The sequence below is a fragment of the Malus domestica genome, chromosome 16 (assembly GCF_042453785.1).
Source record: "Malus domestica chromosome 16, GDT2T_hap1".
NCBI lineage: Eukaryota > Viridiplantae > Streptophyta > Magnoliopsida > Rosales > Rosaceae > Malus > Malus domestica.
Window position 1 is genome coordinate 6269487 of NC_091676.1, and position 23183 is coordinate 6292669.

General features: G+C 41.6%; 3 protein-coding genes across 8 annotated transcripts; 1 reads left to right on the forward strand and 2 right to left on the reverse strand.

Moving 5' to 3' along the window:
* Positions 1 to 562: 562 nt before the first annotated feature.
* LOC103404819 (equilibrative nucleotide transporter 1-like) lies at positions 563 to 2670 on the forward strand. Its single transcript, XM_008343787.4, has 2 exons — positions 563 to 1320; positions 1814 to 2670. The coding sequence occupies exons 1-2, from the start codon at positions 780 to 782 to the stop codon at positions 2542 to 2544; spliced, it is 1272 nt and encodes a 423-aa protein (XP_008342009.3). The 5' UTR covers positions 563 to 779; the 3' UTR covers positions 2545 to 2670.
* Positions 2671 to 2844: 174 nt separating this feature from the next.
* On the reverse strand, positions 2845 to 8087 carry LOC103404818 (RNA-binding motif protein 25). Of its 6 annotated transcripts, XM_070814982.1 has the most exons (8): positions 7438 to 8079; positions 7008 to 7090; positions 5929 to 6815; positions 5635 to 5787; positions 5041 to 5452; positions 4263 to 4937; positions 3555 to 4156; positions 2845 to 3429 (listed from the first exon to the last, which is right to left on the reverse strand). In XM_070814982.1, exons 3-8 carry the CDS (start codon positions 6139 to 6141, stop codon positions 3178 to 3180), a joined length of 2307 nt encoding a protein of 768 aa, XP_070671083.1. In that variant the 5' UTR covers positions 6142 to 6815; positions 7008 to 7090; positions 7438 to 8079; the 3' UTR covers positions 2845 to 3177. The 6 variants fall into 6 exon arrangements, with proteins under 6 accessions (XP_070671083.1, XP_070671085.1, XP_070671081.1 ...); XM_070814984.1 differs by lacking the exon at positions 7008 to 7090 and having other exon boundaries at positions 5929 to 6374; positions 7438 to 8087; XM_070814980.1 differs by lacking the exon at positions 7008 to 7090 and having other exon boundaries at positions 5929 to 6167; positions 7438 to 8080.
* A 2818-nt stretch (positions 8088 to 10905) lies between these two features.
* On the reverse strand, positions 10906 to 23156 carry LOC103404817 (serine/threonine-protein kinase 54-like). Its single transcript, XM_070814987.1, has 7 exons — positions 22455 to 23156; positions 22237 to 22358; positions 21924 to 22111; positions 21626 to 21800; positions 21266 to 21400; positions 20706 to 21155; positions 10906 to 11284 (listed from the first exon to the last, which is right to left on the reverse strand). Exons 1-6 carry the CDS (start codon positions 22774 to 22776, stop codon positions 20973 to 20975), a joined length of 1125 nt encoding a protein of 374 aa, XP_070671088.1. The 5' UTR covers positions 22777 to 23156; the 3' UTR covers positions 10906 to 11284; positions 20706 to 20972.
* Positions 23157 to 23183: the final 27 nt, after the last annotated feature.

Below are 23183 nucleotides of genomic sequence, written 5' to 3' on the forward strand. Positions count from 1 at the left end.
AAGAACCGTTTGACTTGATGAAGATTACAAATGTGATAACTTTGATGCCACACAAACACCACTTATGCAATTTGGATAGCTTAATACAACAAGTCAATGCAGAGTGCCAAATGGGAATGCCCCTCCCAAGTTGCCCATTCTTGCAAACTTTAAGTGAAAGTTTTGAGTTTGATAATCGTAAATAGCGAGCTTGATGTTAATTTATTATGCCGACTCAATGTATGGCTTAACAATAATTTCTTGCCTCTAACGTAAAATTCGCCTATTAACCCAAAAAATGAAAATTGAAATTCTCTCAACATCGAGAATTGAAAAGAGAAATACTATTAGACAAAATATTATTTGAACTAATTGATCATGCATATTTGATCTCGTTAACACTCATCCGTTTCTCAATAAATAAAGACGTCCTGCACAGAAAATTTTTACCACTTCCTTCACTAGAAGATGGTCCAAATTCTTCAGCCACAACACTTTCTTAAAAAAAGAAGAAGTTAGATTACTGATTGCAACCCAAAACCTAGTTGCCTTAATAATAAAAAGCCCATCCCTTCAAACTCCCACAAAGGAAAAAGCACATGATGACATTCCTTTTCAATAATTGGAGACCAAAACGACAACGTTTCGTTCCATCTTCACCTTACGGTCCTACCAAACCTCCGTCTCCAAGTATCTTTGCGCACATCCAAAATCAAAGCTAAAGCTTTGAACTTTCTCAGCTGATCCATTCTCCCCGAACCGAACCCGGAAACCCATTGAGAAACATCCACCTATTCCCGATGGGTTTCAATGACAAAACCACCGACGAAAATTCCGAGACCAGCCTCCTCCTTCCCACCGTAACCCCCGCCGCCGACGTACCCAATAAAATCCCAGAGGACTCCTTCCACTTCGCCTACATAATCTACTTCACACTGGGTGTCGGCTACCTCCTCCCATGGAACGCTTTCATCACAGCCGTCGATTACTTCGCCTACCTCTACCCAGATGCCAGCGTCGACCGTATATTCTCCGTCGTTTACATGGTGGTGGGCCTCTTCTGCCTCCTCCTGATTATCTTCTACTCCCACAAGTCCGAAGCCTATGTCCGGATCAATGTGGGCCTGGGCCTCTTCGTCGTTTCGCTGCTCGTCGTTCCCCTCATGGATGTCTTTTACATCAAGGGTCGGGTCGGGTTGTACAACGGGTTTTACGTGACGGTTGTGGCGGTTGCCCTTTCCGCCGCGGCGGATGCTTTGGTTCAAGGCTCGCTCATTGGGGCGGCTAGCGAGTTGCCCGGAACTTATATGCAAGCCGTTGTGGCCGGGACTGCTGGTTCAGGTAAAACTCCTACCCTTTCCGGTCGAATTTGGAATTTCAGTTTTTGGGTTTTACTCTTTGTTTGATTTTGGTTTCTGGGTATTGTTTCATTTTCTGAATTAAATTCCGATTTTAGTTAATCTCAGTTGACTTCGTTTGATTTTCTGCGTCTCTTTGTAACCTGAATGGCCGTTTGGGAAAGTCTTCTGGTCATAAGTGCTTCTGCTAGAAGTGCTTTAATAGGAAACACATTGAAATTGTTATTAAAATTTTAACTGCAACCTGGAAAAGCACTTGCAAGTCTGAAGAACCACCTTCTCCATAGAACACTAGTATGTTTTTCTGCCAAATGTAGTTAGAAACGCTTTCAATTGTCACAAGCACTTTTAGGTCTCTAGGGAAGTATCAAACGAAACACACTATGAAGCATATTAGTTTTTCTGCTCTAGGTTACTGGTTATGAGTTCATCAGAGTTTCCTAACAGGTCTCCCCAAAATTTGAATGGCTTTACAGGAGTCATTGTTTCTGCTCTGAGGATCGTAACCAAGGGAGTATATCCACAAAATACCGAAGGCCTGAGGAAAAGTGCGAACCTTTACTTCGCTGTCGGGATAGTCATTATTGTCATATGCATTGTCTTCTACAATGTGGCACCAAGGATTCCAGTTATGAAGTATTATGCAGATTTAAAGGTTCAGGCTGTAAACGATGCGACAGAAGAGAGAGGCCCTCCGACTCTGACTGTGTTGAGATCAACTCTGTGGCACGTAGTCGACAGAGTCAAGTGGTACGGAATCGGCATCTTCCTCATCTATGTCGTGACTTTGTCGATATTTCCAGGATACATTACTGAAGACGTGCACTCTCAGATTCTCAAGGATTGGTACCCAATCATCCTTATCACCGGCTACAATGTGTTTGATCTCGTTGGCAAGTCTCTGACTTCTGTGTGCCTCCTCAAAAATTCCAAGGTTGCAATCGGCAGTACAGTTGTGCGATTGCTCTTCTTTCCTCTCTTCTATGGGTGCTTGCACGGCCCCAAATTCTTCCGAACAGAGATTCCAGTGACGATACTAACATGCCTTTTGGGGCTCACGAACGGCTACTTGACTAGCGTGTTGATGATTTTGGTTCCCAAAGTTGTCCAATTCCAACATGCCGAGACGGCAGGGATTGTGATCGTGTTGTTCTTGGTTCTGGGTTTGGCTGCTGGCTCAGTTGTAACTTGGTTCTGGGTCATCTGATGCCTCAATTGTATCCTAATCCTGTTTAGCTTGGTAAGTCTACTGTTAATAGTATTTCTGTTTGTTTCTTAAACATGGATTATGAATTGTAAATCTGAATAAGATGGGAAACGATTCTAGCTCAAATTCTGGCTTACGGGCTTCCAAGTTCTACTGCTAAAGACGTGATTTTCGCACGTCTGTTTTCTCATTAAACCAAAAGAAGATCAAGGAACACAAACAAAGGGAGAAGTACAGAACGAGAAAACGAGAGTCTAATTTGAAAATACAAATAATTAAAAGAGAATAACACAAGTGTAATGGTAGGAAGGATTTCCCTGTCATGCATTTCAAAATACTATGGCCTGACTGAAAACGCCGGACATAAATACAAGTAAAATTTTGGAAAGAATCACCGAGAGGACATCTAACAGATTCCAAAGCTACAGACAACCAACAAGATCGACGAAGACAAAAAAGGGCATTATTTGCTTATGGAACAAAATGTAACAGGAAGCGATAGAAACAGAAAGAATTTGGTTTTAGCCATCTATGCGACCCATCCTAGTTAACGAGGGCGGAGGGCAAAGGACATATTATACTAACAAGACTTGGGTCTACAGCAAGCAAAAGTACATCTGACATTAAAATCTATCAAGTTCTTGTTCTTGAAGCCAGACCTGTCTCGACCTTCTTAATTTCAAAGATGAGCATCCTCCACATCTTGAGCACAAACATTTCAGCTTCTTCGTCTAAAATGGATTGAAGCAGCTGGAGCATGCGTTCTGCTCCGACATGTTCCTGAGTACTAGATACAATGTAATCTACCAGCGTAGTCTCTTCCTCTCCCAGAAACTCGGTAATCTTCTTCGAAATCCATGGTCTCATGCGTTCATGTAGTGCATGCTGTGAAAGCAGACACATCAAACATAGTTACGAGCAGTTAGTAGACTACGTGAATGAATGATCACCAAGCAAATTGTGCAAGTTTAAACAAAAGAATTTAGTATCATGGGTTAAGGCGTGCTTACCTGTTCATAAATAGCCCAATTTATTTCGTATGAGAATAATTCCTCTTTTGTCTTCGGAATCATATCGATCAGTTGTTTTGCATCCAAAAGCTTCTTGTTATCCGTTGCCCTTGGTTTACTCATCCCATGTTCTCGGTCCGTATCACGGTCAATAGTCTTCTCCTTGTGCTCATTTCTAGTGCGATTAGAGTCATCACCATGCCGGTCCCTATCCCGGTGGCTTGACCTATCATCAGAACGTCTACTTCTTTCTTTCTCCGCATCTGGCTTCTCTTCTTTAGAACTAGCATTTGATATTCGCTTAGCGAATTCTGCAGCTGCAGCCAAATTTGATGGAGCTGTCCCAAAAACAGTTTGTTGGACAGCCTGTAGTTCTTCAGTTGAATAATCAATTGGAACCAGGGGCCTCATTTTTTTGTCCTTGTGTGCATCATCATCCTCCTCTTTAAAAACAGAAGGAACAGCAGTACGTTTTCCAGAACCCATTAAGCCAAAACCCAACTTCTTTGCTGGGGCACTGCCACTCAGATGTGGTTCTGATGCAGAAGCAGATGTCATGGTTGACTTATCACCACTGTTACCATTCTGTAAAGCCCCATCACCTGTCACGTCAAAGTCAAACGACGTGAATAAAAATGAAAACAAAAGGGAAGGAAGGCAAAAGAAAAGAACAATACAAGCAATAAATAATTTCACGAGTAATTTTACCTATACGATTCTCAGGACCAGAATAACCCTCAACGTCCTGTTCAATTGCCTTATCTTTCAGTTCCACACCGAATTCTTCAGCCAAAGCAACAGTGTCACTTCCATTTGGTACATGGCCAGATGAAACCCTTAATGCATCTCTCTCTTGCTCCAGCTGCTTTTCCTCTTCAGCCCTCTTTCTGGCCTCGGCAATTTCTTCTTCTTCTTTCTGCCTGTCAGCTATGTCCTCTTCCTTCTCCCGTAGTCTCCTCTTTCTCTTCTCCTCCAATGCACTTCTCCTCCATTTTTTCCTGGAATCTTCATCCTCATCATCTTCTTCATAAATTACCTCTTTCTTCCGTTTGCGTTCTCTCTCTTTCTCCCTCTCCTTCTCATACTGCCTCTGTTTCTCTTTCTCCCTTTCCCTATACTCCCAATCTTTCAGACATTTTTCATACTGATGCTCAGCATCCTCGATTTTTCTCCTTTGCTCCTTCTCCTTCCGCACCCGTTCTCGCTCTGTTTCTCTTTCGTATCTTTCAATCTCACGCTCCTTTTCGCGTTTCATATCTCGCCCCCTGTCTCTGCTCCTATCTTGCCTTCTGCTCCTATCAGGTGAGCTTGTTTCAGGCCTCTCCTGGTCACTTGTTTTGTTGTCACCAGTTATCTCTTCATCAATTTTTTCTTCACAAGCATCTGAAAAGTTAAAAGTATCCACTATAAGTATGACAGCAAAACTGCCACTAGTAATTGACTTTAAACAACTTCATCACTTACTGAGTACAAACATGAGACTTACCATTTCTCATTGTATCAACATCAGAGTCTCCATCCCTTGATTTAGCTGGCAGCGTTGAGTTTGAATTCCTAGTAGCATCACCAGGAGCTGGTGTAGGTGGTGGAGGGAGAGGTTTGTTTTTTATTCTCTCCTCTATCAAACTTGTAAGCTTCTCCATAGCCTCCTGGTCAGCTTCCTTGTCTTCATCAGTCACAATTCCAAAATTGGCAGTGTCATTTTCTTTGTTACTTGAATTACTATCTTCCTCCTTTGGGTCTTGTACAGAAGGATTTGAAGGTACATTCTTCTCACCGTCTGGTGCACTTCCATCACCTTTCTCAGCTGCTTCAGCTTCTTTGAGCTTCTTTGAGTTTTCAGTCTTCTTTTGGACAACCCTCTCCAGATAGTCTCTTGTTGCTTGATTAACATTTAGCTGTTTAAGTTTACAACAGCAAGTATAAAAAGAGAAAAATATTAGCAAAGTTAAAAGCGTAGAGAAGTATGTATAGCATGATTACTAAGGAACGGAAATTTCCATTGCACCATAATGACAATGACAATAAAAAACCACATAATGAAACTGACAAATGATATCAAATAAGAATCAACACATACCACAAGGTCCTGCCCATCAATGCTCAATTTGGTGAGAAGACGTAATGCCCGAAGAACCCCTTCAGCAGATTCAAATTCGCAGAACCCAAAGCCTCTAGGAGTCCCATCTGTGGGATCTTGAGCACGTTTCCAACTCTTGACAGGTCCACACAACTTCACAAAAGGTAAAACCATCAGAAGTCAAAATCATTCACCAAAAACTTATATGAAATTATTTATAAATTTGGGTAACATAAAACAAGAGTGGGAAAGTTGATATAGAACAACAAAGATCGCAGTAATTTGACAGCACACCTGGAGGAGATATTTCATAAATTCATTGTCCACAGTTGGTGCTATCTTCCCAACATAAACAGTGGTTTGTGGTTTCTCCGCTGGGGTGACAATAGGAAGAATTGGCCTAACAGGAGGGATAATTGGGCGAACTCCAGGAATCCCAGGAACAGGGGCACGCTGAAGCAAACCAGTTGCTCCCAGTGGGCGTGGAGGAAACGGGGTCCGAATCATTGGATATGGAGGATAACGAGGAAGTCCTACAAAAACAAAATTAAATATCTTGCAAATTCGTCAGAGAACGTTTATTAACTGCATCCAATGATAAATAGGTGACCCTCCCCCAATCAAAACAAATGTATGAAAAACAATATGACTGTAAATAATGATTTTTTGTTACCACACATTAAAAGCATATTAGAGATGGCAGCACAGGCATAGCAACTACCACCAGCTGAACAGATAACCTGAAGGAAACATTAAGAAAGAACATCGTGTTCATAAACCATGAATGAGTAAATTTGTGCTTACCTTGCGCACCCCAGTTGGACCAAAGTAGCCTTTTCAAGTAAAATAAAACCTCCAACATCTCATGCATTGATGAGAATTATACATATTTAATATGTTGACAGTTTAATTCATCTCAAAAAAGTTAGCAGCGTGCCATGCAGCACGAGAACAATATTAGTTAAAAAACAAAAACATAACAAACATGCATAAAGTATAAAACACACACACAAATAAACACATGATGAGATGTTTAAATGTATATATAAATAGATTGATTGATAGATGGATGGATGATGGACAAAAATATATATCTATGGATAGAGAGACTTCAGTCGGAAGGATTGCGATACCTTAGAACACAAGGGCAATGGGCACTCAGTTGCAAACATGGTCTGCTTCTGGCAATTCATAAACCCATGAAAGGGAAAGTATCCTTAAAACTAACAGAAAGCATCCTACTAAAATAAACATGACGAAGTAATATAACTTTAGAATGACAAACTGAACAGTAATTTTTCCGAATTTTGGGAACATCTTTTGAACTCCATGACCAACTTGAGCTTGAATAAAACTTTAAAATATGTGCATACCAAAAAAGGAGTTGTAGATGGGGAGTTCTCAAAGCAATATGAAGCAGGCCATCCAACCTTTCTCACCGAATTCAATCAAGACACTGTAGGAGAAAACATCTTGTCATGGATACCCTTAATCTACCACACTAGATTTTTTTTTATCAAACTCCGAACTCTGCCTTAACAAACGCTTCCCACTGTATTATACCTTTAGTCTTCATTTAATTGCTATCCATAAATTCAACAAGTAATCTACTTTTTTCACTTTTTCGAGACAAAAACCAAAACCCCTAGTATTTCTTGAACAACTCATAGCAAAACAACACCAAGCAATTGCAAAACGAGAACCAACGATAAATACAGACACTTTGCATTGAAATTGAGTAGCAAAAAAAAAAAAAAACCATACGAAATAACTAAGGGATTATACAGAGAAGCAAAAACCCACCAGGTAAAGCGCCTTGAGGAGCACCAGTGGGCATGGCTGCGTATCCATTAGGCATCGGTGCGTACGGTCTCATAGGCTGCATCTGATAATGCATCATATGCTGCGGGGCCGAGGACGGCGGGGGCACACCAGGAGCCATCGGAGCCCCGGAGCTCACACCGGGCGGCTGGACGCCAGGGAGGTGATAATTCGGATTGGGCACGCCCGGGTTCGGTATTGGAGTGAACTGCGAAACCGGCCGGAACGAAGGCGCGGTCGGTGGTAAGGCGCCGGAAACCTGTTGTGGCGCGTAGGATATCGAAGGATGTGGCGGTGGAGGTGGCGGAGATACTAGAGGCGGATTCGAATTAGGGTTTACGAGGATAGGGGTGGAAGATAAGGACGATGATGGTGATGGTGGCGGTGGTGGTGTGGAAGCAGCGGGAACGGGATCAGGTTGGTTAGATTGGGGATTGGGGTTATCGGATTGGGGATTCGATTCTGCGTTTGTGGCGGGAGAAGAAGAAGCGTCCGCCATGGCTGGAAAGAATTGAAATCAGTGAGTGAATTTTCACTGTTTTTGTGCCCTAGGAGAGAGAAAGATGGAGACGGAGAGTGACAGATTGAGAGAACTGAGAGGGAGAGTTTATGTATGAAGTGGATGAGTTTGTGTTTGGGAGGAAGTAAAATTTGTTGTATTATAGGCATACGTGTCGGCCCCTAATTGGTTGGCAATAACTCAAAAGACCAATAGGCCTTAAATGTGACATTCCTTTTTTGAATGTTTTTTTAGACATTGTTCAGTGCGCTGAAAATACAATGCAGTATACTCAAGTGTCATAATATAAATAATCAAAAATTATCAACTATTTGTATTATAATACTTGGACAAGTCGTGTTCTCAATACATTAAAAAATCTGTCTACGTATCATAGTAAAGTATCAATTTTTAAAAAATGAACAAGGAATTTTCAATTTTTTCATGTTACTTGTGATGTTTTGACATTCTATTCTATTAATGTACACATTTTAGGTTCATAGTCAGACAACTATTAACTAATGACGTTGTAAGTGCAAGACACACCTATTAAATGTGGGTATAAAAAAGGGATTTGTATCCTCTCCGAGGCAACTGGTCGAGATCCTCCTGATCAATATTCGTGGACCGTTGGATTTTTATCAAACTACTACAATTATTATAATTTTTAGAGGGCCCCCAATTTGTAGCCGTTGGATAAAAATCTAACGGTCCACGAACACTGGTCAGGAGGAGCCTGACCAATTGCCTCAGAGAGGATCTAAATCCTATTTTTATGGAACAATTGGTACATGTAAAAGGCACATAGGAACACTATATGGTTGATTAGTAGGGCCGGTTCTGAGATTTTTTAGGCCCAAGGCACCCAAAAAAGTGCCCTAGTATAACTCCATATCAGGAAAAAAAAAATCAATTGTTTTAGAGTTCATATTTGTTCATGCTGATGTAACTTTTCTTTGATAAAACGATAGCAGGATGTGAGGGATTATGCTAAGCAACAAGATAGGTTGGCCATAATTTGGTGTCTAACTTGTCTTTTAAAAAACTCAAACGTAAGACCTCTTACTTATAAGTGAAGAAAAAATAGATTTCACATCTAAGCCATAACATTACACTTTAGTTTGTAATTAGATAAGGGTACACAAATATTTCACAAGCAAAAATCAATTAAAGTATGATAGGTGTTTTTGTATAAAACTTATAACCATCGGGACAAATTTCTAATTTACTGTCCCTTGGGGCCTCATAAGAATTGTCATATTTTTCTCTCTCTAATTTTTATATATAATGTTATAAACAATGAATGAACCAAAAAAATTATTGAAAAACCAAATACCACATATATGTTATTAAAAATATAACTCATTTTTCTTGGATAAGAAAGAAAAGTTACCCTAAACCCTAACATTATATTGAAACAGAACATCAGTGCTAAAAAAAAAATATTAATGAAAATGGTTTGAAAACTTTGAGAGTTTTAACGATAATGACAAAATAAAGGGTAAAATGAATAGTACCATGATTGACTTTTTAGTGTAAAAATGTGATTTTTCGTTAAAATGAACAGTACCGAAAGCTTTTTGTTAAAATTCTCAAAAAACAAAGGCCCTCATTTTGATCTGAACTTGGGTGGCTACTATTATTATTATTATTTGCCAAGGGGTGGTAATTAATTGAAAATGAATTTGTAAAAACCACTTTCGTCAAAGGCACATATAGAAATATAGCTACTTATTTAAACCAAAGATGAAATAAATGTATAAAAAATTAGGCAGTTTTGAACCCATGTTCCTTTCCATTGCAAGAAAGCAGCGAAACACTACCGCAAACGACAAGTTATGAAAAATATCCAGTTTTATATTTTTATACACTTACTGGACATAACATTATAATAATAGAAATTAAATTTTTTTGTGCCCTCAATTTTTTGAGGCCCCGCGCGGTCGCCCTGGCTGCCCTAGGATAGGGCCGGGCCTGTTGATTAGACAATCAACCTAACAAATTGTGCATTTTTATTTTACAGAAACAATAGAATTTCATTACCATAACCAATCACAAGGATGCTAGATGGGTACATATGCTCCAGTGATCAATTTCTTGATCTGGAGGTAATAAGCACAAATTACAAATAATTTTAAATCTACCATCACACAAATCAAACCACTAAAACGAGAAATCTCGAGATTGACATGTCCCATAGACAAGTCGTTACATACCAAGCACTGAAACCCTTACCAAAACCATCACAAGACAGTGAGGCTACAAAATCGCAAAAGCAACAGAAACCATTTGCCGAAGCAACACAGACCAGTCATAAAAACTAAACTAAAAAAAAAAAAACAAAAGAACAAGGTGACCCGTCCACAATGAAGATGCAGCTGCAAAATTTGGCAGTAGGCAAATTAAACAATGTCCAAAAGGTTAAGGTGCACCTTTACCAAAAACAAAAAAAAAGGGTTAAGGTGCACTGTGAACAAAGTAACATCTCATAAACTTTTTTTGAAATTGATTTCAAACTTGATGGGTTAAAAATGTCCCTAGCCCTTTTTGGGTAAAGATTCAAATGTTAATTTCTTAAACATTGAGACCACCGTAAATAATAGGGGCGAGTTCGTTTTAATATGATTTGGTTTTTAGCTAAATAAAAAACCAAACTAAAGTTACTATTTGGTTTGGTTTAGTTCGGTTTTCTCAAAATTTAAAAAGTATAAACAGAGGTCATTCGATTTGATTTTAGTATTTTTTTTAACTTTGAAATTGGAGAAAAATGATGAAGAAAAAAACTAGAGATTTGGAAAAATGGATAAAGCAATTTCAAGTTTCACAAATAAGTGAATAACTATATCAATCCATAAAGTTACATATTAAGAGTAGAAATACTCAATGAACTTACGATAAAGATAATCTACAATTTAACTTGTAATTATGTTCATGACAAGGAACTCAATGTATCAAGTATAAGTAGTTTTTCTTGACATGAATTTGCATTTATATTCTCTAAATACATGAAACTCTATTAGACAAGAATTCCAAGATGCATATATCTGGTTAATTTCTCAAAAGAATCTGTTCCAGCGCGCCGTTGGTGCTTATGGAGAATGAATCGGCGGATGGGATACTGACTTGAATCCGGTGCACAGATGTAGCAACTAACTCAGCATTGAATCAGGTGTTCCATCGATGTATATATAGCTCAGACATGGTGTAAATGATCTTTTGACTTCAGCATTGTGTAGCCTGGAAAACTGGTTAAAATGCCGTTTCTTCGAGAGCTGAGAGGATACCAGTTTGCCAGGACAAGGCGTACATCATAGTCGTTTACATTACTGACTGTTTGGGATAAAATCTGAACTTTGGGCCAGAGAGAAAGTCGGCCCAAACCCAAGGCCCAGAGGAAAACTTAGGAGGCAGGAAAGAGGCTTTCGGCTGGGCACAAGTTACAAAGGCCACCTGCTTACCTGCTCAAAGACCACAGGGGGTAGGCTATTCAGTAACTACACAGCCCAATAAAGTACTTTATTGGTGGCATTCATGTAAAAAAGCTAGTGAGTCATCACCAAACCGCATTCGGGCACCGCTATTGCTACAGGAACCCAAGCTGAAGTCGTCTATAAAAGGAGGAAGAGAAGACATAATTAGAGACACTCAAACAAACAAACAAAAGCCAAAACTCTGCTCAAGCCAGATTTGCCTTCAACGAAGCTGTAGTCAGCACAAGCCTTCATCCCATTCGGGATAAACCTTCCCAAACCCCTGTAATAGCTCTGCTACCTTGTTCATGGTGGTATCGATTCATTTTGTATCCTCTTCTCCCCCGTCAACCCCTCTAAAAGCTTTCAGACCTCTGACAGAGCCACAAAGATAGATTTTGTAAGAAGTTCAGCCTTGGCCGATAAGGTTCAAACTTACCCGACTATCTTTGCTCTGTCTTTGTCTTTTCTTTCTTTTAAAAGCACAATAACATGTTATATATTCCCAGTTATATACAAGTTATTTCTAGCAAAGTCATAATGAAAATGAGTCTTCAGCACTTGAATCCGATCTGAATCGCGTCAGAGTTCAAATCAGATCTAAGTCTTAAGCCCGGCGGGCATGTAATTTAAAGATCAGTTTAAAAGTCCTTGGCATCAAGGCATAAAAAAGAACTCTATGTGGACTCAACCCATCCACGACAATCCTTGATAAGCGAGAAGTCCGAAGTTACTTGGGGCGCAAGTAATCAATCTATTTCTCCGTTTTGTTGCTATTATATCTTGATTCGTAGAAAAGGCTTAAGCATGGAGTGAATTCTGATAGAAAGCCTCAAGGCCTACACCTAAGGCCCCACGAAGGCATCTATTTAGCTTCATTTCATGTTGCGGTCTAGTTGGTCCGAGTATAAGGATTAACTCTGATGGGAAGCCTCAAGGCCTATACCTAAGGCCCTACAAAGGCACTCATTTGGGTTCGTCCTACCTCTTGGATTCAGATAATCAAAGGTATAATAGTGATAAGACTCTGGCAACCATAAAAGACCAAATATGATACATCCAAGCGCTGGTTTAGTTTGACAGGAAGCCTCAAGGCCTATACCTAAGGCCCCACAAAGGCACCTGTTATATCTAACTTGGTTTCTCGGGCGTATACATATTCAATCAAAGCTTAACACCCATTCAACATCTGCCATACTGAAGATGGCAGTGGCACGCCTGAGCACGACAAAGTTAATCTTGATTGTGAGCCTTAAGGCCTACACCTAAGGCCCCACAAAGGCACCCTTTCAAATTAACTCTGTCATTCTCTTTCAGAACTGCCCGACGAGCCTTGCCCGAAGTGTGTCTTGCCCGACCAAGATCTGCCCGACAAAGGCTTGCCCGAGCGAGCCCGAGAAGAAAGCAGAAGTACGACAGATACCCTCAACCGACGCCATTCTCCTAGGGGAGCTGTGTGCTCGTCCGCCAGGAGATTCCTGCGACGAACATAGTTTTGGCACGCCCGGTGGGATAAGAAACAGCTACACTTCTAAGATCTTACATGTCCAAAAAGAGAAGCTATAAACTTGCCAAAAAAGAAGCCAAGAAGGATCTTTTCCAGATGACAGAACAATCAGAAAATCCTTTATCCCCATCCGAACAGGTGGTCTCAGGTAGTTCGACTGCATCTGAGAAATCACAGGGGAAAGGGATTAATGAAGAGCTGCAAGCTACAATGATCCAAGTGTTGAAAAGCATGGAAAGAATTTCCTTGGAGACTAAGGGAGAAGTAAGCAGACTCTGCATGCTTACAGGAAATCTACAAATGAGGCTGGACTTGGAGTTCTCTACTCCAAAGGGTGCTCAAGGAAGTGGAATGAGTCCAGTTGTTATAAGAAGTGAGCCAATCATTCCTTTGTTTCCACTACTAGAAGAAGAAAATGATAGGGGAAAGAAGAAGGTGATACCTGAAGGAAGTCAAGCAGTGATGGAGTCAGCTTCAGAAAAGGAGTTTCCCAGCTTCCCATTATTATCATTTAATAATATGAGGCAGAGCGAACAAGAAAGAATGAAGTTTGGACTGCCAGCCACGGCTGGAGAAACTAGCGGGAAAGAAACAACCACTACTACGTCAGATAAACCTCTACCTTATAGGCCACCCCCGATGGTCAACAAAGGTGGAGGATCTAACTGGAGAAAATCTGAAACCAGGAGGGAAGCAAACGCGGGCAATGACCGGAGTCCGAAGATTGAGTCAGCTATCCATGGCCAGAATGATAATTTAGCTACTCAGCAACTAAGAGAAGAATTGGCTGAGTTAAGAAGAACGGTGATTCAAAACGCCCAGCCTCGAGTTCGTCCAGTATTCAGGGTTACCTACCAGAAGCCATATCCTGAATATATCGATGAGTTAAATCCATTCCCTCTTAATTTCAAGATGCCCGCATTCCCGACTTTCACAGGGGAAGATAGCAATGTGTCCTCCAGAGATCATATTTTCAAATTTTCTAATCACTGTGTGGCGTATGAGGACAATCCAAACTACAAATTGAGGTTGTTTGGAAATTCACTAGCAGGATTGGCATCTCAATGGTATTCTCTATTACCCCGCAATTCCATTGCTAACTGGGGGCAAATGGAGATGGCTTTCCATGAACAGTTCTACAGGATAGAGCCAGAGCTCACCATTAATGATCTGGTAGAAGTGAAACAATATGATCATGAGTCCACCGAAGATTTTATGATGAGGTTCAGGAGGATAAGGATGAGATGTCAGTTCCCTGTCAACCAGGCACAGCTCATATCCATTGCTCAAAGGGCTTTAAAATTACCTTTGAGAAAAAGGTTCTATGATGCACAGTTTAATGAGCTACAAGAGTTGGTGATTGCTGTTACTAAGTATGAGAGGCTGTTACAGGAGGAACAGCAGGTAAAACATACTTCCAAAACTCCTCCGTTCTACAAAAATAAAGCTACTATTCACCATGTAGAGGTAGGGGAAGCCGGACCCGAATGCAAAGATGATCATGAGGAGAAGAGTATAGATGTGTGTGCTGCTGAGATGACCACACCCTTCAAGCCATTGACGATCAAAGGGTTAGTCCAACCAGTCAAGGACCAGAAGATCGTGATGAATGATGGTGGGTTCGTACCCATGAAACCCCCAAAGTATCAAAGTTATTCTTTCGATCTAACCAAGGCGCCAGAAATCTATGAAGAATTTGTGCGGGCAAGAGTCATTTTGCCCGACAGCACCAAAAAGATGCCCAAGCCCGAGGAACTCAGGGGGAAGAAGTATTGTAAGTTGCATTATACCTTCAACCACTCTATAGTCAATTGTGTCCAGTTTAGGGACTGGGTACAGGATCTTATAGTGAAGGGGAAGTTACTACTCGATTCACCTCAGGCTAGTATGATGGTGGATACTAACCCTTTCCCCGAAGCTCCTATTAGCATGATCGACCTCGTTTTCAAGGAGTCGGGGTTATCAACAGAGTAAAATGCCATTGAAAGGACCCGGGGCAGGGGCTAAGATTGCCAACAATAAAGATGGAGGAGAAAAGCAGGTAGGCAAGGGGGCATAGAGTTGCCTGAGGCCTATCCAAATGGAGCAGAACAGGAGGAATGTTACATATCCATTCTAAAACAAAAAGAGATTACAAAGTAATTCTATTCCAAAAACTTTACATCTTCACATAAGGTGATTATTCTAGAATGGTATGTTCGCATGATGGTAAAAATCCTATTTGGTTCAGCCAAGACAGTATGGCTGTTTACAAGTTCAGACTTAGTTTGCTCTAACTCTGAAGTCGCTTTTTCCACCCCTTCGATCTGTTGCTCAAGGTTATCCAGAAGAGTTGTTTGCTCCGCCTTAAGGATCATCAGTTGTCTCTCCAACTTCTGAATTTCAGAAGAAACAACTTCAATCCGTTCTTTGGTCTGCATACTCTCTTCCATCAGCCGACTAACTTGGGTAGAGGAGCTCGATTCTCTCTCTATGAAGCATTTTGCCCGGTTAGCCAGCCGGTCTGCTCTCTGATGTTGCTCCCTGAGGGCCCTCAAGTTTTCAAAGAAAGAAAGGAAAGAATCATACTGAGGCTTGGATAAGCGATCGTTTTTAAAGAACTCAGTAATGACTCTCTCGAGGTCACAGAGAGCCTTGAGGCTAAATGATGCAGTGAATTCTTTCTTTGCCCATGTTTGAAAGATTTGTTGTTGCTCCGAAGACATAGATTTTGTTGAAGCCTGCTTTGAAGACTTCAACCGCGTCTCAAGTCGCCCGAGTGCTTCGAAGAGTTTGGGCAACTTGGCAGGATCAGAGGAGGAAGGAGAAGGGTCCGGCATAACAGTTTCTTCTGGTGAGATAATGCCTATGGAAGGGGCAATTTCTGTCTGTTCAATCGGTTCATCTCTAGACAAGGAGGTGTCAACATCTCCAGAGGAAGAAGGAGGTTGAAAGCACCTTGGGTTACGGGCCATTGGAGGAGGGGAAGTTTCTTTTGGGGAAGCTCGCTACAAAACTTCAGGATCAGGATAAGATGAACTATACACAAGTCAAAACAAAAGAGGCTTTGGAGATAAGAAAGTTACCTGACTTAACCCCGGGGTTTCACCAGAGAATGCACTAACTCCTTGTCGAGGTGAAGATTTTTCACCACCAGCGACAGATGGGAAAGTTGTGCCTGAACCTGTGCCTACATCCTGGTTGTATCCGAAGAAAGTAGTGATGATCAGCAAAAGGTCACCAGAGGAAGAAACAAGAAGAAAATATTCCAGCACCTGAGGTTGATCTTGAGGAGAAGAAGGAGGTTCATCGACCGTCTGGCGAGTAAGCGCTTGCGAAATAGTTGTGTCTAAAGCTACAGGGATCTCAGGAATTATGGGTTCTTTATCCAAGGCCACTGACGGGGAAAGGGGTTCATATCCCGAAGATGGCTGCAAAGAACATGGATAGGAGTCACTTGGGTAGCAATGTGCAAAGTTGAAATGAAAAGAAAGAGTAACTCACCAAAGTATCATCCTCATCCACAAAATGCAACATGATTCCTGTGGAATGATCAAATTGAGAAGAAGGGGTTGCATCTAGGGCAGGTTGCGGAGAAAGACTTTCTTTCCTTGTAGCCTAAGCCAAATTATTCAAAATTCAGAAAGGTTTGAAAATAAGAAAGTATAAAGATAGAAGTCATACCTCTTTAAGCGTAGCAGCCCTTCGTGATTCCTTCTTAGAAGCAAGGGTTGACCTTTTAGAAGCTTGAGGTCTTGTTGAGTGATAAAGGGATAATCAGATAAGGGAGAAAGGTAGCCATTTGATCCAGAAGAGGAGAGACTCACTGGAAGATTGTTCTGTCTCTTTACCCGCTTCAGAAACAGGAGCAGATGGGGCTGCTGGTTTAGGAGGCACGGTGACTCTTGCCCGCTTACTCTTTCGGGTAAGAATTGGTCGTGTGGTTGCTGAAGGAAGTGCCGGATCAGAGATTGTGGTTTTAGTTATGGCCACCCTCTTTCGTTTAGATGCTTTGGTCGTATCTTTGGCTATTTCTTTAATTGTTTCTTCGGCTCCTGAATCCCCAAGAGATTCTGAGACGTCTGTCCCTTCCCCGGCTTCCCGCCTTTCAGCTTCTGCTGCAGCACCATGAAGAACTGCGGCATCAGCAGAATCATTCTCTGATTCGATGGTTTCGGATTCAGTATCAACTGAAGCTGCAGAAACAGGTAAGAGTGAGGAAAGTAAACAACAAGGAAAGCAAAATCGGATGGGAAGAAAGTCACCTATTAGGAGTAATCGGTTTTTCTCTTGGATCATATCTTTCCAATTTGCAAGCTCGCTTGAGCTAGGATATGATTTAAGAGAAAGCTGGCTGAAAATACGATCGTGGTTCACTTTCAAATCTCCTCCGTATTTTCTAGTCCACCTTTCCTCCCACCAAGAGGAAAACAGCGAGGTACATTCGAAATTAAGAACAACGGAATGTCGGGCTGCTTGGCTCATCACGTCCAAACTACGGCGGGCAGCTCGAAATATTACTTCAGAAGGAGTCTGTAACCGAAATGAAGTGCCACAATGGATGGAGTCGAAGAATGGGACAGGTATGGATTGCCTAAATCCTAACTGCCTGCTGCAGAAGTTAGGATGATACACCTCCAAGCCTCGATCATACCGATTTCCCCGGACCCCCCAGGCCAAGTCTCTTGGCTGAATACAGCTGATAAACTTTTCCCTGCAGAAGGGAGCAGCATCCTCACCAGGGGCATCTTGGAAGGCTTGGTCAGAAAACCAAGGATATCTCCTCAAGACCGATGCACCTCATTCCAAGTCTGACCGAGTCCTACAGACTCGGAAAAAGTAAAAGCATGCAAAGGTGGAATGATCTACAGGAGGAGCTTCAGCCAGGATTCGGGCAGGAGCCACACCCTCTGGAAACTCTAGATTAATAGCCCGAAATTCTGGAAAATACCATTGTAGCCAAATCTGTATCATCCAGATGGGGCCGTTCAAATTGGTCTCAAATGGCTCATCCCGGGTCATGTCAAAAAGAAGGTGATAGAGATGGGAGAGAAAGAATGGACCTGTGGTAACATCATCAAAATTGTGAAGAACCTCTACCAAGGGGATCCATTCTACCCATACCCCCTTGGATTTGTTGGGGAAGACGTGCTTGTTAAGCCAGTAAAAAAGAAAGTACATATGCTCTTGATCTTTGTCGGCTTGAGGAGAGCCTGCCCCGAAGATCTTCTTGACAAAAGGGATGAATCCTTTAAAGGAGGTCCCATAACTTTTGAAAGTAACTGAGTTATAGCTGAGATGAAGGAAGTAGGTGGAAGAACTTGAGCCCCCGGTGGTAGAGGATGGAATCCAATCTTGAGTAACATCTATCACCCTGCCCGATGGCCTCAACCCGAAGACTTGGGCCATATCAAGAATGGTGGGAGACATGGGACCCATACGGAAATCGAAGGTGTTTGTGCCCGTATTCCAAAAGAGGAGGGCAGAAGCAAGCAATTCGGGCTTAGGGGTAATTGAAATCTTCGAAAGCATAATCAGTTCGTAGATGCCGTTACTCATCCATTTCTGCTTGAAGGAAGGTTCCAATTCGTCAATCCACTGGGCCCAGGCAAGATCATTCACCAAGGGAAAGCCTCGACGATGAAAAGACCACTTAGAAGAAGAAATGCCCGAGTCGGCCAAATAAGGATTTGGGGTAAACCAGTTTCCCCTAGGCATATTACTTTCTACTACTGAGGGAACCCGAGGAATCCAGGCAGGACCCAAAGATTGAACCCCATGTATCTCAAAGAAGAGTTCAGAATGCAGACCTGCCCGCGGACGATGCAGCCCGTTGAGCAGACGGCGTAGAGTGGCAATTCCTTCACCAAACTCGTAGGATGGTAGGGTTTGGCCGGATCCTGAGGCCATTTAATGAAGGCCGTGGGGAAGAAAAACAAGGAGAACGGTAAAGATGCAACCTCATCGGACAACGAGAAAGAAATGATGAAAGAATTGGGGAAGTTTTGTTGTATCAGAGAAGGTTTTCTTTTTACGAAACACAGAGAACGGAGAAGTTCACTCACAAGGGTTCTAAGAGTTCTAAGGGTTTAAAACAGGGGTCTCTTTCAATTAATATTGGTGCCTGGGATCCCAACCTTAACATCAATTGAAGGGGGCACTGTTTGGGATAAAATCTGAACTTTGGGCCAGAGAGAAAGTCGGCCCAAACCCAAGGCCCAGAGGAAAACTTAGGAGGCAGGAAAGAGGCTTTCGGCTGGGCACAAGTTACAAAGGCCACCTGCTTACCTGCTCAAAGACCACAGGGGGTAGGCTATTCAGTAACTACACAGCCCAATAAAGTACTTTATTGGTGGCATTCATGTAAAAAAGCTAGTGAGTCATCACCAAACCGCATTCGGGCACCGCTATTGCTACAGGAACCCAAGCTGAAGTCGTCTATAAAAGGAGGAAGAGAAGACAGAATTAGAGACACTCAAACAAACAAACAAAAGCCAAAACTCTGCTCAAGCCAGATTTGCCTTCAACGAAGCTGTAGTCAGCACAAGCCTTCATCCCATTCGGGATAAACCTTCCCAAACCCCTGTAATAGCTCTGCTACCTTGTTCATGGTGGTATCGATTCATTTTGTATCCTCTTCTCCCCCGTCAACCCCTCTAAAAGCTTTCAGACCTCTGACAGAGCCACAAAGATAGATTTTGTAAGAAGTTCAGCCTTGGCCGATAAGGTTCAAACTTACCCGACTATCTTTGCTCTGTCTTTGTCTTTTCTTTCTTTTAAAAGCACAATAACATGTTATATATTCCCAGTTATATACAAGTTATTTCTAGCAAAGTCATAATGAAAATGAGTCTTCAGCACTTGAATCCGATCTGAATCGCGTCAGAGTTCAAATCAGATCTAAGTCTTAAGCCCGACGGGCATGTAATTTAAAGATCAGTTTAAAAGTCCTTGGCCTCAAGGCATAAAAAAGAACTCTATGTGGACTCAACCCATCCACGACAATCCTTGATAAGCGAGAAGTCCGAAGTTACTTGGGGCGCAAGTAATCAATCTATTTCTCCGTTTTGTTGCTATTATATCTTGATTCGTAGAAAAGGCTTAAGCATGGAGTGAATTCTGATAGAAAGCCTCAAGGCCTACACCTAAGGCCCCACGAAGGCATCTATTTAGCTTCATTTCATGTTGCGGTCTAGTTGGTCCGAGTATAAGGATTAACTCTGATGGGAAGCCTCAAGGCCTATACCTAAGGCCCTACAAAGGCACTCATTTGGGTTCGTCCTACCTCTTGGATTCAGATAATCAAAGGTATAATAGTGATAAGACTCTGGCAACCATAAAAGACCAAATATGATACATCCAAGCGCTGGTTTAGTTTGACAGGAAGCCTCAAGGCCTATACCTAAGGCCCCACAAAGGCACCTGTTATATCTAACTTGGTTTCTCGGGCGTATACATATTCAATCAAAGCTTAACACCCATTCAACATCTGCCATACTGAAGATGGCAGTGGCACGCCTGAGCACGACAAAGTTAATCTTGATTGTGAGCCTTAAGGCCTACACCTAAGGCCCCACAAAGGCACCCTTTCAAATTAACTCTGTCATTCTCTTTCAGAACTGCCCGACGAGCCTTGCCCGAAGTGTGTCTTGCCCGACCAAGATCTGCCCGACAAAGGCTTGCCCGAGCGAGCCCGAGAAGAAAGCAGAAGTACGACAGATACCCTCAACCGACGCCATTCTCCCAGGGGAGCTGTGTGCTCGTCCGCCAGGAGATTCCTGCGACGAACACTGACCATTTTTGGTGAGTTTGTCAACTTATGCTTCACTAATTGCTCCACCAACATAAGCAACGTCAGTTCAAACCCACTTTTAGCCTTTCGCATACAAGTGATACAAATTTTTACTACATAATGTGTGTATTTGACAATTCGTTTGGAAAGGAAAAAGAATTTCGCCTTCTTCCTTTCGAATGGTATGATCCCTCCGTTGCCCCAAAATGAAGAGCGATCTCGTAGTTCTTGGTCTGCAGAAGCTCCGTTTTATTTTCCCATTGATTTGCCTTACTGTTTGCAGCTGAAGATGGAGAAGCAACCCAAACCTTTATTTTCTGAAAAGTCAATTGCCTCTAGCATCGAGACAACCTCTGCCATTTCTGGCCTTCTGTTCGGTTTTGAATCCCAGCACCTGATCATCACTTTAGCTAAGGAGCTAGGGCAACCCTTCGGTATCTCTGGTCTTAAATTCTGCAGTTAAATAAAACAAAGCATTGTAAGTTTAACGTTACTTGAATTATTACAAAGACAGAAATAGAGCTATTGAAATTCTTCTGTACATGATATGTACACACACGTACGTCATTCACAACTGCTGAAGTCAATTCTGAGAATCCGACGTTACGATATGGCATATCGCAGCGATACATCTCCCATAAGCAAATTCCGAAGCTGTAAACGTCACATTTTTCGTCATATGGTTTATTTTCTATGACCTGCAATTAACACATTTGGTATTAGTTAGTTTACTGCAAAACCAAATCAACAACTCAAAGTCTAGAAATGGATGAGAAAAAATGCTGACACCGACTCGGCCCCAGGGAGAGAGTTTAAAGGGGAAAAGCAATTTATTGGAACAATAATGCTGGACATTCAGAATATAGTAATATTCCCAGAAACATTTATATCTTTTAATTTTCATACAGGTAATATTAACTTACCTCAGGCGCCATGTATCCAGCTGTGCCGGTGTAGCCTGTCATCTCGCTTGAATTCGAAGCCTGGAAACGAGCAACGCCGAAATCCGCTATCTTTACCCTACCGTCCTTGTCAAGAAGCAGGTTTTCCGATTTCACATCTCGATGAACAATATTCTTGCTGTGCAAGTAACTCAACCTGCATGCAAATTAACACATATATATACCATTAATTTCTCAAATATAGCAGATAATTAATAAAATTACACTCGGGAAGTTAGGCCAAATTACATAAATATATATGTAGGAAAAGTTGTGATACCCTCTAGCAAGATCAAGTGCCATTTGTTTGACAGTCTTGAGAGGTAGCTTCCTTTCCCGGTGCTTTATGAGGTAAGATTTTAGCGTACCGCCGGAAAGATACTCCGCGATAACGCAGGCGGAGTTAGGGCTTATCTCTACCTTACTGTGGGATTTTAGTTTTGATGTTTTTGTTGCGGCTCCAATGAACTGGAAAAATAAAATTAAAAGATTTTTTTTAATAACATAACAAAAATTAAAATAAAATTTACATTTAATTGTAGAAAAGGAAAAGAGAAAAAAAAAAAAAAAAAAAAACTGAATGGTTTTTGTACCTTGGTAATGTTGGGGTGATCAAGTTTATGCCAAACAGAAACCTCCCGTCTAAAATCGTTTTGCAAAGAAGCTATTTGAGCTTTTGTGTTTTGGCCTTCTTCTCCCCACTCCAAAAATTTGACTGTTTAATTAAGAAAGAAAAAGATTAATTAAGCCATGCACATATAAACATGAGGTAATTAAGCAGATGTAATCAGTAATTACGACATATATATACCTGCGACTTGTTGGCCGTCGTAGAGGCCTCTATGGACGGAACCAAACGTTCCACGGGCGAAAACTTGCTTCACGAAGAGTTTATCCGGCACGATTTGCCACTCCTCCTCCTCTTTTGCCGGCTTGATGGCCGCAACAACTCTGGTGTTGTCGTCTCTGATGACTTGGCTTTCTTGGCCGTCAAGCAACTCTTTCGTCTTCTCCTTCTTCTCCATTGAGCATAGTCGGTCGAGATGCCTCGCCAACTGTTGGTCCAAACTTCGTATGTCGATATTGCCCGCAGCCTTCTTTCCACTTCCAAAGCCTGCTCGTTTGCCCTCCATGTTTGTTTCAAGTAGTTTGAGAAAGCTAGTAGCCTAGTGAATTGTGAAAAGTTGGATTTTCTGGTCTGGTTGTGTATATATAGAGTTGTTCGTCGGTGGTGTTTCTTTTCCTTTCTAATTTGGTTTTCCTTTTACCATGCACATTAAACGTTCACATTTAGGTTACACATCTAAATAAGAGCCATTGAATTATGTATGATCAAATAATCTAATTTCTCTTGTTAAAGAAGTCAAGTTGTTTGTGATTGATAGAAACCCTTCCGGCCCATCAGGAGTTTTAGTGTCCTTTCTGGGCCAAAAAAAACTTTATCCAAGCCCAAAAACTTTTATATATTTTTTTTTTCCGTGAACAATTCTCTCTACTAATATGGCAAATTACTATGTAAAATATAAAATGAATTAGAGGG

Bases quoted from the DNA above. Each gene is read 5' to 3' on its own strand.
- LOC103404817 (XM_070814987.1), bottom strand. From the start codon at position 22,776: ATGGAGGGCAAACGAGCAGGCTTTGGAAGTGGAAAGAAGGCTGCGGGC. The intron at 21,801-21,923 runs GTATCACAACTT...ATTTGCATGCAG, and splicing joins GCACTTGATCTTGCTAGAGG to GTTGAGTTACTTGCACAGCA. The intron at 21,401-21,625 runs GTAAGTTAATAT...TGTTAATTGCAG, and splicing joins CTGGATACATGGCGCCTGAG to GTCATAGAAAATAAACCATA.
- LOC103404818 (XM_070814980.1), bottom strand. From the start codon at position 7,954: ATGGCGGACGCTTCTTCTTCTCCCGCCACAAACGCAGAATCGAATCCC. The intron at 6,168-7,437 runs GTGGGTTTTTGC...TTGTTTTTGTAG, and splicing joins TCCTCAAGGCGCTTTACCTG to GACTTCCTCGTTATCCTCCA. The intron at 4,157-4,262 runs GTAAAATTACTC...TTGACGTGACAG, and splicing joins TGGTCCTGAGAATCGTATAG to GTGATGGGGCTTTACAGAAT.
- LOC103404819 (XM_008343787.4), top strand. From the start codon at position 780: ATGGGTTTCAATGACAAAACCACCGACGAAAATTCCGAGACCAGCCTC. The intron at 1,321-1,813 runs GTAAAACTCCTA...ATGGCTTTACAG, and splicing joins GGCCGGGACTGCTGGTTCAG to GAGTCATTGTTTCTGCTCTG.